At 39.4% G+C, this 17,644-nt stretch overlaps 1 protein-coding gene across 3 annotated transcripts in view; it reads right to left on the bottom strand.

The window, feature by feature from the left end:
* The window catches only part of PFKFB1 (6-phosphofructo-2-kinase/fructose-2,6-biphosphatase 1), a 66,631-nt gene that overhangs the window by 19,835 nt on the left and 29,152 nt on the right, over positions 1-17,644 (bottom strand). For all 3 annotated transcript variants that reach the window (XM_063083133.1, XM_063083134.1, XM_063083135.1), the window contains exons 2-7: positions 15,081-15,206; positions 12,771-12,864; positions 11,851-11,917; positions 10,638-10,712; positions 10,089-10,145; positions 2,059-2,180 (exon numbers count right to left, since the gene is read on the bottom strand). In XM_063083133.1, coding sequence (XP_062939203.1) covers positions 2,059-2,180; positions 10,089-10,145; positions 10,638-10,712; positions 11,851-11,917; positions 12,771-12,864; positions 15,081-15,206 — 541 coding nt within the window. The remainder of the gene's footprint in view (positions 1-2,058; positions 2,181-10,088; positions 10,146-10,637; positions 10,713-11,850; positions 11,918-12,770; positions 12,865-15,080; positions 15,207-17,644) is intronic.

Below are 17,644 nucleotides of genomic sequence, written 5' to 3'. Positions count from 1 at the left end.
CCATCCCATAACTTCTATTTCATTCTTGTCTTCATGCCTTTGCTATTCCACTGGAATATTCTCTGTACTCTTCTTCTCTCACTCAGATTTACAGAATGCTTTCCTCTGTGCTTGAAAAAATGTTCCTTACCTGATTTCCAAAGTTGAGCTCCTGTGCACCTCAAGAGCCAATGTATTCACTCCCTCCAAGAAGCCTTCTTTGAGCCCGGGATCATGTGAAATCATTTAGAGGTGCTTCACACCAAAAGTATTATAATAGATAATGTCCATCCTCCACTATGTGTACCCTAAATACATGTTTAGTCTGCCTATTGGGTAATCCAGCCCTTCCAGACCTTCTTTCCCCAAGCTGGGCTGGGTCCTCTGCTCCATGTTCCTACAGACCACTTGGTTTACTGTCTCCATAATTGTGGTCAACTCTATACTCATTATCTTCCCCAACTGGGCATTCCGTCAGAGCAGAGACAGTCCTTTCCTCATTGGGATCCTAGGGCAGAGCTCAGGGCTGGGCTCTGATGCATGAATTAGTGTCAGTTGATGGAAAAATGATTAAATAAAGCTGACCTTCTAGGTCTGTCCTTTTTAGGCCTGAACTGATTCATTAAACACCAACTGAGCACCTGCAGGAGTCTAGACCCTGGACAGGGGGCTTTCTCGATGCTGTTTTTTCACTTCAGCTCCCCCACCTCTTCCTTTAAGCTCCTTTTACCATACGCTGTTAGCCCATATGGTGCCTTTGTGGAACCTTGAAAAAGTTGCACTTTCCTTAGGACATACATGGCCACCCACTCTAGCACACATCCTGATAAGAGAAGCAAGTGTACCTTTGATTGGTGCCTGTACTGTGAACAATCTGCACAATAGTACATAAAGGCAATGCACCTTGCTCTGAGTGTCTAAGCCCCATGTGACACTTTTTATGATACAGGGATGTGGGAGGGGGAGAGCCAGGCTGGAAGTTTAGGTTTGTGGGTTTGGGTATATATTCTGCTACTGACTCATCGTCTGGCCTCAGATAAACCTTTGATGTGATCTGGGTCTCAGTTTCCCCATATAAGGAACGAGCTAATAACAACAGTCATCTTTCAGTACTTTAGTTGGGTAAGGCTGGAAGGATGATCTTTAAACTTCTTAGGGTGGTAATGACCATTTGAGGCCTCCTTACACTTCTCACTTGGGTGCCAAAGGGTGTACGTAGCAAAGATCCCTTCTTATCACAACCCAGTTTGAAAAAGAGTAGGGTTCTGGGAACATCCTACATGTAAAACTCACATTTGGCCTGTACTGCCAGCTAGCACCTCTCCTACCTTTAGCTTGTATCATGACAGAAAATTTCTTGTTTTTCATGGGTCTTCCCATATGTCAAGGCACTATGAAAGCTACCTGAGAATAGAACCCACCTATCTTTCCCCTATTTACACCCCCTACATACACCACAACCCAAAGGGACCAAATACTTGCTGATTAAAGAAGTACGTGAGTGTTATAAGAGACATGACTAGAAGACAGAATACATGGTTAGAATCCTAGCTCTACCCTTGACTAATCCTAGCTCTACCTGAGAAAGTAGTTTTGGCTCTCTAAAACTCAATTTTCTCTTTTCAAAAATTTATAATCATAAGACCCATCTCAGCTTCCTTTACAGGGGTGCTGTGGGAATTCAATGAAAGAGAGAAGGTGAACATGTTTGGAAAATGAAGTGCCATCCATGTGTGAAGAATACTTTTGCAATAATAATAGCAACAGGAGGGAGGCATTTGCTCCCAGAGATTGGGATTCTCCCACAGGAGGGAGGCATTTGCTTCCAGAGATTGGGATTCTGATATTGCTCAGGAAAGCACTATTTCAGTCACCTCATGAACACCTTACACATCAAGGAATCACTGCCTCATGGATAATTAGAGCTAGCTCTTGAAGACAGATCATCAAATCCAGCCCCCTGATGTTTATGGATAGAGAAGTTGAAGCTAAGAGAGGGAGGACATTTCCCTGGGTCCTATGGGACATCAGAGCCAGGCTAAGGATCCAGAACTTGACATTGGGGTGCTGGGCTCTTACCTGTCTAGTTCCTCATCCAAAGGTTGGTAGTTGACCTCATAGCACTTGATTCTCTTTAGAAAGTCTTCCAGAACCTTTTCCCGGTCACAGTTTAAGTAATCAGGGCTGCTGAGTTTCACTTGCTGGGAGCAGGGAGAAGGACAAAGGGACCAAGGGAAACATTGGGACACAGATACTCTGACAGTATCCTTAGGAAGAGCCCTTAGAGACCATTGAGTACAATATCCCTCATTATAAACGTGAGGAAATTGAGACTTGGTGAAAGAATTTTGCCCAAGTTGACAAAATCAGTCAATTGAAGAATAGCTGGGCTGGGTCACTTCTCATTCCTAATCTCTGTGTAGTCAAAAAAGGCCTGTTACATTATATTCAGCTTCAAAAGAATACATTGCTTAAGAAAAACATTTATAAGAGTACACAGAAATTATGATGTGAGAAATGGCTGAAGGGGAGGAGCTAGAGATCTCAGCCAGGAGTCATAATGGCTTACACGTCTCAAGTGTTTACTGGGAGAATATGGCATGTTGTCTTTGGATTTCTGAAGGACTGCTATATCCTAATCCCTCAATACTCACCTTCTCCTCTTACATTTCCCATCTCAGAGAATGGCCCTATCATCTACTCAGTCACCTGAGCCTAAATGAAATCTGGGAGTCATTCCAGATTTCTCTCTTTCTATCATCCCTCACCTCTCAGCAGGAGTCAAATCCTCTTCAATCTATCTTCTTAATACCCATTCTCTCTTGCCTGTGCTCACTAGAACTTTGTGACTGTTTACTCTGTTTACAGTCTTGCTACTTCTGATGTATATGTCATACTGGCAGCCAGAAGGGTATTTCTTTCTTTCTTTTTTTTTTTTGCCTGTATAAACCTGTTCTAATACAGGAAAAACCACTATGTTCTTTCCTTTCCAAGCTAAACTCAGACGTTCTGTAGAGAATTTAAGCTTTTCTTTTATTCTTGGCTTTTTGATTTAATTAAAAAATATTTATATTAGGATCTTTAATCTTCAACTTTCAATGAAATGTGTGCTCCTTAATCATGTCTAGGTTTTCCTTTATTTATTATTTTATTGAAACGATTGTACATATCTGTGGGCTACCGTATGGAATATCAATACCTGTGTGCAATATATGTTGTCCAAATCAGGATAATTAGTATATTCAACATTACTCAATGGAATCGTATTTTGCGGCCCTTTACAAATTTCTCACTAACCCTCCCCCGCCCCTCCACTGGTGTACTCAGTTCCATTCCTGCCTTTGAAAGTTCAACAAATTGTTATGATTGTTGTACCTTTCTTTCTTTGTAAAAATTTGTTTATTTTTTTAGTTCCCACATATGAGTGAGGACATGCAGTATTTCTCTTTCTGTGCCTGGCTTATTCCATTTAGCAAAATTTCCTCTAAGTTCACCCATGTTGCTGCAAATGGCAGAATTCCATTTTTTTTTTTTAAGTCAGAGTAGTATTCCATTGTGTATATACCACATTTTCCTTATTCAGTTGTCTGTCGATGGACATTTAGGTTGGTTCCAACTCTTGGCTATTGTAAATAGAACTGCAATAAACATGAAATGCAGGTATCACTTGGACATGATGATTTCCATGCCTTTGGGTATATACCCAGCAGGGAGATTGCTGGATCATATGGTAGTTCTATCTGTAGTTGTTTGAGGAACATCCATACTGTTTTCCATAGTGGCTGCACTAATTTACAGTCCCACCAACAGTGTAGGAGGGTCCCCCTTTCTGTGCATTCTTGTCAGCATTTGTTATTCTCTTTCTTTTTAATAATAGCCAGACTGACTCGGGTGACATGATATCACAATGTGGTTTTGATTTGCATTTCTCTAAGGCTTAGTGATGTTGAGCATTTTTTCATGTATCTGCTGGCCATTTGTGCTTCTTCTCTGAGAAATACCTATTGAGCTCCACTGCCTGTTTTTTAATTGAGTTAGTTGTTTTCTTACTATTAAGTTGTTTAAGTTCCTTGTATATTTTGGATATTAATCCCCTGTCAGATGCATAATTTGCAAATATTTTCTCCCATTCTGTATGCTGTTTTTCACTCTGTTGATTGTTCGTTTGCGGTGCAGAAGCTTTTTACTCTGATATAATCCCATTTGTTTATTTTTCCTTTGGCTGCCTGTGCTTTGGGGGTCAAATTCATAAAGTCCTACTTACTGAAGCATTTCCCTTATGTTTTCCTTTAGTAGTTTTATAGTTTCATGTCTTATGTTTAATTCTTTAATCCATTTTGAGTTGATTTTGGTATATGGTGAGAGGTATGGGTCTAGGTTCATTCCTGTACATAAGGAAGTCCAGTTTTCCTGGCACCATTTATTCTAGAAGCAGTCTTTTCCTCAATGTATGTTCTTGCTGTCTTTGTCAAAGATCAGTTGGCTGTAAGTATGTGGGTTGATTTCTGGGTTCCCTATTCTGTTCCATCGGTATAAGTGTCTACTTTTATGCTGGTACCATATTGTTTTGGTTATTATAGCTTTGTAGTATAATTTGATGTTCAGTTGTTATGCCTCTAGCTTTATTTACTTATTTATTTTTGCTCAGGATTGTTTTGGCTATTCAGGGTCTTTCGTTGCTCCATATGAATGTTAGGATTGTTTTTTTCTACTTCTGTGAAGAATGTCATTTTGGTATTTTGATGGAGATTGCAATGAATTTGTAAATCTCTTTAGGTACTATGGATATTTTCAGAATGTTAATTCTCCCAATCCAAGAGCATGTCTTTCCATATTTTTGTGTCCTTTTAAATTTCTTTCAACAGTTATTTGTAGTTTTCTTGTAGAGATCTTTGATCTCCTTGGTTAAATTAACTTCTAGGTATTTTACTTTTTTTGGTGACTGTTGAAAATAGGCTTGCTTTCTTAATTTATTTTGCTGCAAGTTCATTTTTGGAGTATAAACAAGCTACTGATTTTCGCATGTTGATTTTCTGTCCTGCAACTTTACCAAAATCCTTTATCAGCTCTGAGAGTTATTCTGCAGAGTCTTCAGGGTTTTCTATATACAGGATCATGTCATTTGCAAATAGGGACAGTTTGACTTCATCCTTTCCAATCTGGATGCCTTTTATTTCATTCTCTTGCTTGATTGCTCTGGTTAGTACTTCCAATACCCTGTTAAATAGGAGTGATGAGAGTAGGCATCCTTGTCTTATTCCTGTTCCAAGGAAAAAGCTTTCAGCTTTTCCATGTTCAGGATGACATTGGTGGTGAGTTTGTCATATATGGCTTTTACTGTGTTGAGATACTTTCCTTCTATACCTAATTTGCTGAGAGTGGTTATCATAAAGAGATGTTGAATTTTGCCAAATGCTTTATCTGCATCTATTGAGGTAACTGTATGGTTTTTGTCCTTGATTTTGTTGATGTGATGTATCACATTTATTGACTTTCATATGTTGAGCTAACCTTACATCCCTGGGGTGCATCCACTGGAATGTGGTGTATAATTTTTGTGATGTGTTTCTGTATTCTGATTGCTAAACTTTTGTTGAGGATTTCTGTGTGCATGTACGTCAAGATATTTACCTTTAGTTTTCTTTTTTTGTTGTATCTTTGGTTTTAGTATGTGGGTGAAACTGGTCTCATAGAATGAATTTGGGAGAATGGCCTCTGTTTCAATTTTTTGTAATAGTTTGAAGAGAATTGGTATCAATTCCTCTTTAAAGATTTGGTAGAATTCAGCAGTAAAGCCATCCAGTCCTGGGATTTTCTTTGTTGGGAGACTGGTGATTACTTCTTCAATCTTGTTGCCTGTTGTTGGTCTGTTCAGATTTTGTATTCCTTCTTCGTTTAGTCTTGGTAGTCTGCATGTCTCCAGAAATTTATCCATTTCCTCCAGGTTTTCAAATTTCTAGGCATATAGTCATATATAATCATCTCTAATGATTCTTCATATTTCTGTGGTATTGCTTGTAATGTCTCCTTTTTCATTTTTGATTTTTATCTGGATCTTCTCTCTTCCTTTTTTAGTTAGCCTAGCCAATGGTTTGTCTATTTTGCTTATCTTCTAAGAAAACCAACTTCTTGTTTCATTGATCTTTTGTATTATTTGGGGGCCTCTATTTCATTTAGTCTTGCTATGATGTTAATTATTTTTTCTGTCTACTAATTCTGGAATTGAAATATTCTTGCTTTTCTAGTTCTTTGAGGTGTACATTAGGTTGTTTATTGAAATCTTTCTATTCTTTTGATGTAAGTGTTTACTGCAATAAAGTTCCCCATTAGTACTGCTTTTGTAGTATCCCACTGGTTTGGGTATGATATGTCTTTATTTTCATTAATTTTGAGAAATTTTTTGATGTCCTGTTTGATTTCTTCTTGGACCATAAGTTGTTCAAGAGATGCTGTTTACTTTCCATGTGTATGTAGAATTTCCAGAGTTTGCTTGTTATTGATTTGTAGTTTTAATCTGTTTTGGTCTATAAAGATACTTTAAATGATTTAAATTTTAAAAAATTTGCTGAGACTTGATTTGTGACCTAATATGTTGTCTGTCCTGAAGAATGCTCCACATGCTGATGAGAAGAATGTATATTCTGTAGTTGTTGGAAGAAATGTTCTGTAGATATCTGCTAGATATCTAAAGTTAGTTTAAATTCTGTGTTTCTCTGTTGATTTGTTGCCTAGATGATCTGTCCAGTGTTGAGAGAGGGATGTTCAGGTTCTCCACTACTATTGTATTGGGGTTTATCTCTTTCTTTAGGTCTAAGAGTGTTTGTAATACATATCTGGGTGCTCTGGTGTTGGGTGTATATATATGTATGATTGTCATGTCTTCTTGCTGGATAGATCCCTTTATCATTATACAGTGGCCTTCTTTGTCTCTTTTTATGGTTTTCCATTTAAAGCCTATTTTATCTGATAGAAGAATCTACTCCTGCTCATTTTTGGTTTCCATTTGCATGATACATGTTTTCCCATTCTGTTGCTATTACTCTGTATGTTTTTGTACCAGTGAGGTGAGTCTTTTAAAGACAGAATTTAGTTGGGTCTAGCTTTTTGATTCAATCAGTCAGTCTGTGCCTTTTGCATGGGGAGTATAATCCATTTACATTTTATAGTTTTACCCCTGACATTTTGTTGATTTTCGTTTGGATGTCTTAAATATCTTTTGCTCCTTTTCCCCCTTTTATTGTTTGTCTTTGATGCAGGTTTTTTGAGGTGGTAAGATTTAGTTTCTTTCTCTTTCTCTTTGCAATTTTGTTCTACTAGTGGGTTTTGTTCTTTCTTGTATATTTGCCATAGTGATTATCATTTTTGAGATTCCAGATGTAGGACTCTTTGAGGGTTTCTTGTAGGGCTGGTCATGTGGTTGTGAACTTCCACAGGTTTTGTTTGTCTGGGAAATACACTATTTATCCGTCATTTCTGAAGGATAGCCTTGCTGGGTATAGTATTCCTGGCTAGCAGGGTTTTTTTCTTTTAGTGTTTTGAATTATCATTCCATTCTCTTCTGGCCTGTAGAGTTTCTGTTGAGAAGTCTGATGGGGACTCCCTTATAGGTGACTTGGCACTTTTCTCTTGTTGTTTTTAATAGTCTGTCTTTGTCTTTGAGCTTTGCCTGTTTGACTATAACGTGTCTCAGGGAGGACTTTTTGTATTGAATCTGTTTGGGGATCTTTGACCCTCCTGAATCTGAAGGTCCTGTCTCTCCCTGTACCTGGGAATTTTTCTGTTATTATTTCATTGAATAGATTTTCAATGCCTTTTTCTTCCTCCTCACCTTCTGGAACACCCATGATTCAGATGTTTGTTTACTTAAGGTTATTTGATAGCTCTCTTAGGTTTTCATCATTTTCTTCTTTTTTTTTGGTCCCCCTGGGTTATTTCAAAAAGACTGTCTTCAAGATCAGAAATTCTTTCTTCTTTCTTCTGCTTACTCTAACCTGCTGCTTAAGCCCTCAATTGTGTTTTTTATTTCAATGAATGAGTCCTTCATTTCCAAGAGTTCTGCTACATTCTTTTTCAAAGTTTTAATCTCTTTCTAAATTTCCTCCTTCATATCCTAGATACTTTTTCTCATTTCAGTGTGTTTTCTAACTGAGTCTTCTTGTATCTCATTGAGTTTCCTTAAGATTGCTGTTCAGAATTCCTTTTTACTCATTTTGAAGGTTTCTTGATCTATGGGATCTGGTATTTGAGAATTACTGCATTGTTTCAGTGCTGTCATATTTTCTTTTTTTTTTTTAATTCTTTTTTTCATATTTCCAGTATCCCTTCATTGATGTGACGTCTGGTCATCTGGAAAAACAGTTGCTTTTCTATTACTCTGGAGTGGGATTTGAGGAGAGATACTTCCTCCTATTTTTCTGGACTCTGCTTGTGATTCTCCTTGTGTTAACGGCAGGACATCTGCATGTGGCCATGGTTGCTGCTGTGGTAGTGAGCTGCCTTATCAGAGGCAGTGGCCACTTCTGTGGCTGTCGTGTACCACCCATATGGAAGTGGTTTTTGCAGCAGTGGTGGGGACTGAAAACCCCAGGCATGCTCCTGTCTTCTGTCAGAAGGGGGCTGCCCTTGGCTCTTGGAGAGATCCCCAGGCAAGCTCTGGCTTTCTGTCAGGCAAGGGACTGCCCATGGCTCCTAGTGAAGTCCCCAGGCATGCTCCTACTTTCTATTGGGTGGGGGGCTACCCATAGAAGAAAGATATTTCTAACATGCATATCCGATCACAGCATTCTCCTGCTTAAAACCCTTCACCATTTCCTCATATCTTTTAGGACAAAGTTATTTCTTTATTCTCATCAGCCACTGCTCCTCTATTCATCCACACACTTTGCTTTAGACAATCTAAGCTGTTTATTGTTCCTGGAGATGCCATACTTAGTATATGTTATTCTCCTACTTCCCAATCTTCACCTACCAAATTCCTATGCATTCTTCAAGATGCATTTTGACTATTACCTCCATTGGGAAGCCTTCCCTGATATCACTTCTCCCCCCTCCTCCTCATGCAAGGTTAGGTACTTGCCACTGTGCTCTCACAGCCTCTTCTGTTCTCATCTCAGCACTGATCTCAGAATTCTGTCTATATACTTGTCAGTCTCCCTCACTAGACTCTGAGCTCAAGGGAAGGACTCTCCTTTACTAATTTCTTTCTAATGCCAAGAATAGTTCACCCCAGGCATACAGTCAATTTCTGTGGACCCAATAAATGGACACACACAGGTAATGATATTCAACTCTGTACCCCACAGAAATGTACAATCAACTATGGTACAATAGATTTAAAAAATGGATGGACAGATGAGTGAATGGAGAGGGAAGAGAGGAATTGGATATGTTTTATGTCCCAAGAGGTAAAAATAGGACCAATGAGTGGAAATTACATGGAGACAGATTTCAGCTTGATTAAGCTCAATTTGTTGAAGGCAATGAGCCTCTTGTCATTGCAGGTATGAAAAAAACCTACATAAACATTTAGCTGACATTTCAAGTATCTGATGGAGGGTTGAAGAAGATGATCTTTAAGGTCTCTTCTGTCACTGAGCTCCAATAATTTGATGAAATAGGGGACAACAATATGTGGTGAATGATCTAGTTCTAGTCCACATGCCTAGAATCTAAAAGCAGTGATAGTTCTGATACAAATTGTGGGGAAGAAAAAAGAGCGCGGGCTTTCAAGGCAGACAGCCAAGTCTGAGGTTCAGTCCCCCTTCTATCTCTTTCTGGATGTATGAATATTTGACCACTCATTTCTCCTCTTTGAACTTCACTTTCAACATGGAAATGATCCTTAGGAAATGATCCCTAACATACAGCCTTGTTGTAAAAAATTAATCAGAGTCAAGTTTAGTGCCTGGTACATACTAAACGCTCTATATATGTTGGCTTCATTTAATTTCATAGGTTCATTGTGGTCCAGGATGGTCATGAAATGCTTCCTATATGATATGGGAGGAGAAACTTGGGGAATAATACCTCCTTTAATCTTATAGAGGTCTTTTTAGGTATGATCCAAGCCTATGGCAGAGTGAAGAGGAAAGGTAACTGGTGGTCCTTACCCTGATGTTTTCTGCAATGATGCCAGGGTCATTACAAATGGACTCGATGAAAAAGACCTATAAGATAAATAGAAAAGTGATTTCCAGCAGGGAATTATGTTTGGTAGGAGTCAAGCATAGCTTGACCCTTCTCAATGGCTCTGAATCATCCCAAGGGGCATCTCTGACAACTTAATGCTCTCATACAGTGGTGTTTTCAGGCTTCTGAGTTTTATGAGGCATATTGGCTCTACGTTGAATGGCTGCATATTGTTGTTTTGTGTTTTTACTGGTTTTTAGTTTTTACATAAGATTTTTGTAGTGGTTCTCTCCACTCCTTGCTCATCGTCACCCCACCCCCACCCCCTGCCATGGTGTCAGCCTGTCAGCAATCATCACCCATTGCGTATTGCTGCTTCTGACTGTATCCTGGAAAGCCAGGTGACCAAATTAAACCACTGAGCCTATGGTATATTTCAAATTTGGCTGCTCTGAATCCCCTGGTTTGCCTTTCTTTGGGGTTTGTGCTGGATAATTAAACTTTAGATAAGAGTGGGAGTATTGCTGTACCTTGTAACCATGTTCTTTAGCAAACTGCAGAATCAGGGACCGTCGTTCTCTTGTAGTGTTGGTGGCATCAAAAACCTAGAGGAAGGTAATGAGATTGGCTTACTCTAAGTCTTGTGTTGATAGAACACTTACTCTTTATCCAGCCCTGTGCTAAGTTGAGGGCTTCCAGAAGGGGTAGAACTTAAAAAGGATCTTGAAGGATAGGAAGGATTTGGAATTGGCTTATGTTAACCTCACAAGCACTCATTGAGCCCTTATTGTCTTTCTAGAAATGTACCAAACCCTATGAGCATAAGAAAGCAAGAAGAAAATTGTGGGGTTTTTTATTAGGGCCATTTTATAGGTGAAATAAAAGGCATAAAAGAAGGACTTGCCTTGATTAAAGTCATTGAGAGCTGCTGACAGAGCAGAGCTAGAAGTGATTCTTTCAACAACTAGGTGAGGCTTCTTTTTTCCTCATCACCTTAGAAGTCCTCAAGAACAGGAGACAGCTCCCTATCCCCAGCACCTTATATTGGACCACTGCTACTTGAGGATCTCTTCCCCTTTTAAAATATTCAAATCCTATCCCATGTGCCTATGGGACTAAATTGACTACAGATTTTCCTCAACTTACTATAGGGTTATGTCTCAATAAACCTATTGTAAGTGGAAAATATTGTAAGTCCAAAGTGTGATTTCAACTTACCATATTTTCCACTTAAGATGGGTTTATCTGCATGTAACCCTATCATGAGTGGAGGAATGTACTGAATGTGTATCACTTTCACATCATAATAAAGTAAAAGTAATTGTAAACTGAACCACTGTAAGTCAGAGACCCTCTGCAGATGTTTAGGTAAATCTTCAGAACTCAGAAATGTTTGTACTGTAGTCTTAAATCTTATCATATTCCTGCTGAATTCTTGGGGGTGAACTGGTAGAGTATAGCAGTGAAGAGTAGAGATTCTGGAGCTACACATCCTGGATTTCAGGAACTGTTCTACCATGTACATATTGTGCCACCTTGGGAAATTTAATCTGTGAGCCATTCTTGTGGGCTCTAAGCTGGTGTATAATAGCAATACCTATCTCACGGGGGGAGCATGAAATTAAATTATTAACATATGCAAAGTACTTAGAATAATGTATGGCACATAGTAAATGCTCAGTATATATTAGCTGTTCTCTATCTCTGCGGATACCTGAGGAAAAAAAATGGAAATTTCTTTACCGCAACATGACCTTCCTCATGGCTGAGATAGTTATGAACATCCTTCAGGGCTGCCAGGGCACACTGCCTGAAAAAGACAGAGAAAGAAACAGGGACGACCCCTATTCCCCAGGACTGGATTCTCTCTCTTTTTCTACATTATCCTCTACACCATATCTCATATATCTTACACTAAATTATTCATCTATTAAACATCTACATGGGGTGCTGTATGCTGTAGGCACCATGCTAAGCACAAAGGGGTCACACAGTTGAATGCAGCTCTGTATGTACAGTTTAGTGGCAGGTATAAAGTGACATATCCAGGAAAGGCTGAGTAGTGACGGAACCATAATATTAAGGGCTCCAACTCTTGAGCTAATGGAGCTCAAGCTGAACTAGTTTATGAAACTAGGTAGAGCCTGAGTATGTGGTCTGTGAAGTAAAAGGCATTCCTGGCATGGGTAACACTGTAAGCATAGGCATGACGGCGGCAATGTATTTATGCTTGCAGCAAAAATATCTTTCGTTATTACTCATTGCTTTGTTCTATGATGAGGGCAGGGATCAATAAATGAGACCCAGGCTCTGTTCTGGAAGTGCTCAGAGTCTTATAGAGGAAAGAGACCTAGAGGTTGAATTGATGAGACCGGAGAGACTAGAGTGGGCCAAGCTACTGAGACTCTTGTTTCATGCTAGGCTGAGAATTTTCTGCTTTCTCCTGTCAGAAGTAGGAGACTGTTAAAGGTTCTTGAGCAGGTGATAGTTATGATTAGAAACAGGTTTTGGGCAGGATGGCGGAAGGTCATCCCAACCACCATTTGAGAATCTAGAGAATCTCTTCCTTGGCCCAGGTTGCTCTGCCTCACTCTCCCAATATCTGAACAAAGGTTTCTCTCTTCCAGTGGGCAGCACATGTCCCTAAAATGTTGAGTACTTACTTCCTGATAAGTAAGGCTTCCATGTTGTCCGGGCGAAAGAATTCATAGTTCTTGTAGCTTACTGCCTCTCGTCGATACTGGCCTAAATTAAAAACTGAAAGCAGGGAGCCCCAGTGAAGAGGTTGGGAAGATACCAGTGGCTAATAAATGTCCTTTCTGGGAGGGAACTCAGAGGTAGAAGAAGTATAATTTGTAGCTATAAAATTTGCTTATAAAGCTTTATCCCTTACACAATCCTGCAAGGTAGGGAATCACCATTCCTATTTTACGAATGAGGAAATTAAAGTTCAGAGAGAGGAAATAACTTTCACAATTATTAAATAGGGACCTGGGATTCAAACACAGGTCTGTTTGGCTCCAAAGCTGGTGGTCTTTCCACTATTCTACTTTATCATAAACTCCAACCCTTCAAATGCCTTACTCTACTAGAAAGATGATGAAACAGATCCAGGGAGTAAAACCAATTACCAAGGGTCAAACAGTGACTGAGCTGGTGTCAGATATATACTAGGTCTCCTGACTCCTAGTCCAATGTTATTTCATTTTTCTGTGTCATGAGGGAGAATCTAAATCTAAGTCTTTAGGCCATATTTTCCCACTTCTAATGATGAAAAACCAGAGAGAAGAGAAGGAGAGGAGGAGAAAAGGTATAAGCAGCCAAGGAGGTAATATTTCATTCATTCATTCAACAAATACTTTTTGATGCCTATTTTGTAAAGCAGGATATGAGTTCTGGGTCTCAGAGATTAACCAGATTTTCTTGGTGTGGCTTTCAAGGAGCTTACAATCTAGCAGGCAGGACAGTGAGTAAACAAGTAAACAGAGAACTTCCACCTTGTTTAAGTGCTCCAATAGAGATAATATGGAGCCATGCAAAAGAGTGAGGGGGAAGAAAGACTAACTCTACTTTGGGGTGATCTGAGGAGGTTTCCTGGAGAAGGCGGCATTTGAACCAGGTCTTTTAGGGTAGGTGCCTTTCACAGGCAGGTATGGGGAGTAGGAGTGGGGAACAAAGGCATTCCAGGTACAGGAACAGCTTGAGCAAAGGTATGGCATTGGCAGAAGGCAGAGCATGTTTGGGGATGGTGAGTCATCTATTATGGCTGAGGTCTGAGAGGCTAGAAGGGGGTCAATTGCAGAGGGCCTTGAATGACAGGCTAAGGAGCTTGGATTTAAACCTGAAAGCCAAGGGGACACTTGGAGGCACGGTCAGCTTAGTGCTTTGAAATATGACTCTGGAGGCCTCCGTGAGACTCAAATGTAATGGAGCAGAGCAGACAGGAAGCAGAGAGAACAAAGCATAGACACACCCATGGGCCCCTACACTCAGCAGAGGCTCCTCAGAGCTTACAGTCATCCATGAAAGCTGCTCCTTCTTTCTTTCCTTTCTGCCAATGTCCTACTCCTCCCCTAGGACCAAGTTCAAATGTACCCAATCTGGGAAGCTTTCACTGCCTTCCAGATGGTGATTCTCTCTGTGGGCCCCTCAGCACCTTGATCTAGAATTCGTAGGTGACAATAGGTATTCTTAAGCATCCCAGACAGGTTGAGAACTCTTCAAGGACAGGACATGAGTTTCATCCAGTTTTGCATCCCCAATGCCTAGCATGGATTTTGGCAAATGGAAAAGCATAGGAAAACTCTTCACCAGTGAATTATATAAAGAGAAAGTAGATGAAGGGAAGGAAGAAATGGGAGAAAGAGAGGGGAAGACTTGGAGAGAGGGAGGAAAGGAGGGAAGAATGAATGAAGGGAAGGGGACAGATAGAATGTTGGGATGGGCAAGAGAAAGGAGAGGAAGAGAATGAAGAAAAGGAGAGTACAGGGTTAATGTGGGATTCTTTTTTCTTCCCATCACTAGAGCCATGCATTAAACCTGGCACAGTGAGTGTCAAGCTCAGAATCAAAGAGACTTGGGTTCATATCCTCTTTCTGTCACTTAATGGCCATGTGCCTTTAGATAAGGTACTTCCCTTCTTGGGCCTTAATTTCCTCAATTGTGAACTGGTGAAGAAATGATAATGCTAATAAAAGTAGTAATATTAATGTGGCAATAATGATGATGGTAATAAAAATTTTGCTATGTAAAATTTATAAGCATGTAGTGGTAGTGGTGCTGGTAGCAGTAATAGTAGTAGTAGTAGTAATCATAGCAATAGTGGTAATAATAATATTGCTAGTAGTAGTTCTAATCCTGATAATAGTGTTGATGAGGCATTTCTGGTGCTGAGGGCTCTGGCTTGCTACCTTACTCTGTTTTCAGCCAATGGTCTGTGGGAGGCTGTAGAACAAAGGGTTTCAGAGACATACCTTTAGTTGGTGTTCCTATCCAATTGAGATAGCGTGTGAGCTTTGTGGAGATGTAGGTCTTGCCTCGAGCAGGTAAACCCACCATGATCACCATTGTTGGGGAATTGGTAAACTGGGGTATGGATGCTGGAAGACAAAGAGATCCTCAAAATCTTATTCCCAGATTCATATGATCTTCTGGTATCAGCTCAGTGATGTAGAGTTGGAAAGAGCATCTCTCCCATCATTACAAAAAGAAAAAAAAGCTGGAAAACTGAAAGTTAATGACTTCTCTTGAACTCTTCGGAAAACTGAGGTTGCAGTGCAAACAGCTAGCCCCAAACCTGTAGAAACAGACATCTGCGGGGAGCAACAGGACCCAGGCATTTGCTTACCTGGTTAAATATCACTGAACAACATATAAGCTCATAAGAAGATTCAACTAAAAATTATTAATGAATTGCTAAAGGCTGGTTATGGGCTAGTGTGAGAATGTGAAACCAGTAAAGCTGTAGACATAGGCAGTTTTCCACCTTTTTGCAGAGCTTTCCTTCAGGAATTCAACCAGGAGCTGACAGGGAATACTGAGAAGATTCCTAAGAAAGGTCTCCTGTAGTTCTGGCTTGAGGAGGGGAACAGAACAGTAGCCATTGCTGAAATTCTGCCCAGACCATTTCCCCTATATTCCCTATGGAACAGAAACCTATTCAGGGGGAAAGAGAACAAAAACTGTAGTTTGAGAACACTGGTGGAAATTCACTGCAGCTGACAGAGCAGAATGGCCTACACCACTGGAACTCTGCCCAGACCAATCTGCCCTATCTCACCTAAGAGAAAAAAAAAGCTCCTTAATCGGCAGAAGGAACAGCAACAGAAACTGAGGGTACTGGTGGAGAAATGGGAAAAAAGTGTTCTAACCCAGATGGGGCAGAAAAATGTGCTAGGCCCACCGTTACATTTGGAGGAGGGGCAGGAACACTTGTGAAGGTCACACCTCCAACATTCAGGGTAAGCCTCCTTAAAACTAAGACTTAATCAGAATATCATACATAGAATGTTCCTGGTCCCCTCTTCCCCACTACCAGGCTAAAACATCAGTAAAAATAACAGTGAAATACATCTACAAGAGATGCTAAAGATAGATTGTCTCCAGGGAGCACCACAAAAGGAAGAATCAAGGTAAGAAAAAAGTAGTCCGAAGAGACAAAACAATCATCAGGACCAGACTCAGTTATGACACAGTTGTTCAAATTATCAGACAGGGAATTTAAAATATCTATGATTTATATGTTAAAGGCTCTACTGGAAAAGGTAATCATGCAAAATCAGGTCATTTCAGTAGGGGGATGGAAAGTGTAATAAAGACTCATTTGTAAATGCACGAGAAAAAACACAGTAACAGATCTGAAGAATGTCTTCAATGTGCTCATCAGTAGACTCCACACAGCTGAGAAATCTGAACCTGAAGATAGGTCAACAGAATTACACAAACTGAAATGCAGAGAGAATAAAAGAGTAACAAAAAGAAAACAGAACAAAACATTCAAGAACTGTGGTACAATATCAAACAGGGTAATATATGTGTACTTAGAATATGAGAAGGGGAAGAAAGAGAAAATGGGGCAGAAGGAATATCTGAAGACATAGTGGCCAAAATTTTCTAAAATTAGTAGTTGACACCAAACCATAGATCCAAGAAGCTTGGAAAACACCAAGCAGGGTAAATACTAAAATCAAACAAACAAACAAACAAAAAAACACACCCAGACACATCAAATTCAAATTTCACAAAATCAGGACAAAAAAAATTTTGAAGGCACCCAGGAAGGAGGAGGTGGGTGGGGAATATCACACCTACAGAGGGACAAGGAGAAGAATTATACTAGATTTCTTATCAGAAACCACACAAGCAAGAAGATAGTGAAATAAATCCTTTAAAGTGTTGAAAGAAAAAGGAAGTCAATCCAGAATTCTAAATTCATGAAAAATATTCTTCAAAAATAAAGGCAAAATAAAGACAGTTTTAGACAAACAAAAATATTCCTCAGACTGAGGAAATTCATCACCAGCAGACCTGCCTTATAAGAAATATCAAAGGAAATTCTTTAGGCAGAAGGGATATAATACAAGTCAGAAAATTGGGTCTACATAATTAAAGGAAAAGTTTTGGAATAGGAATAAATAAAGGCAAAAATATAACTTTATTTTTCATGTTCTTAATGGTTCTAAAATATAACCACTTAAAGTAATAATAATAACAATGTATTGTGTGTTTGTAGCATATATAAAAGTGAAATGGAATACAACAATGACACAAGGAATGGAGGAAGAAATTGGGAATATTCTGTTCCAAGGTATTTGCACTACATGTGAAGCAGTATAGTGTTATTTGAAGGTGAACCTAAATTATCTAAAAATGTAGATTATTAACTCTCAGGGGACCACTAAAAGAGTTAAAAAAAAAAAAGAGGTGTATAAATTATAAATAAACACAGAAGATAAAATGGGATCATAAAAATGATCAGATAAGGTTCCGGTCAAGATGGCAGAATAGGTGGTCCCCAGCATCACTCTCTCCCAGAAAT

Source organism: Cynocephalus volans, chromosome X, assembly GCF_027409185.1.
Source record: "Cynocephalus volans isolate mCynVol1 chromosome X, mCynVol1.pri, whole genome shotgun sequence".
In the NCBI taxonomy this organism is placed as follows: Eukaryota; Metazoa; Chordata; class Mammalia; order Dermoptera; family Cynocephalidae; genus Cynocephalus; species Cynocephalus volans.
This window is presented reverse-complemented; position numbering and strand designations above follow the sequence as displayed.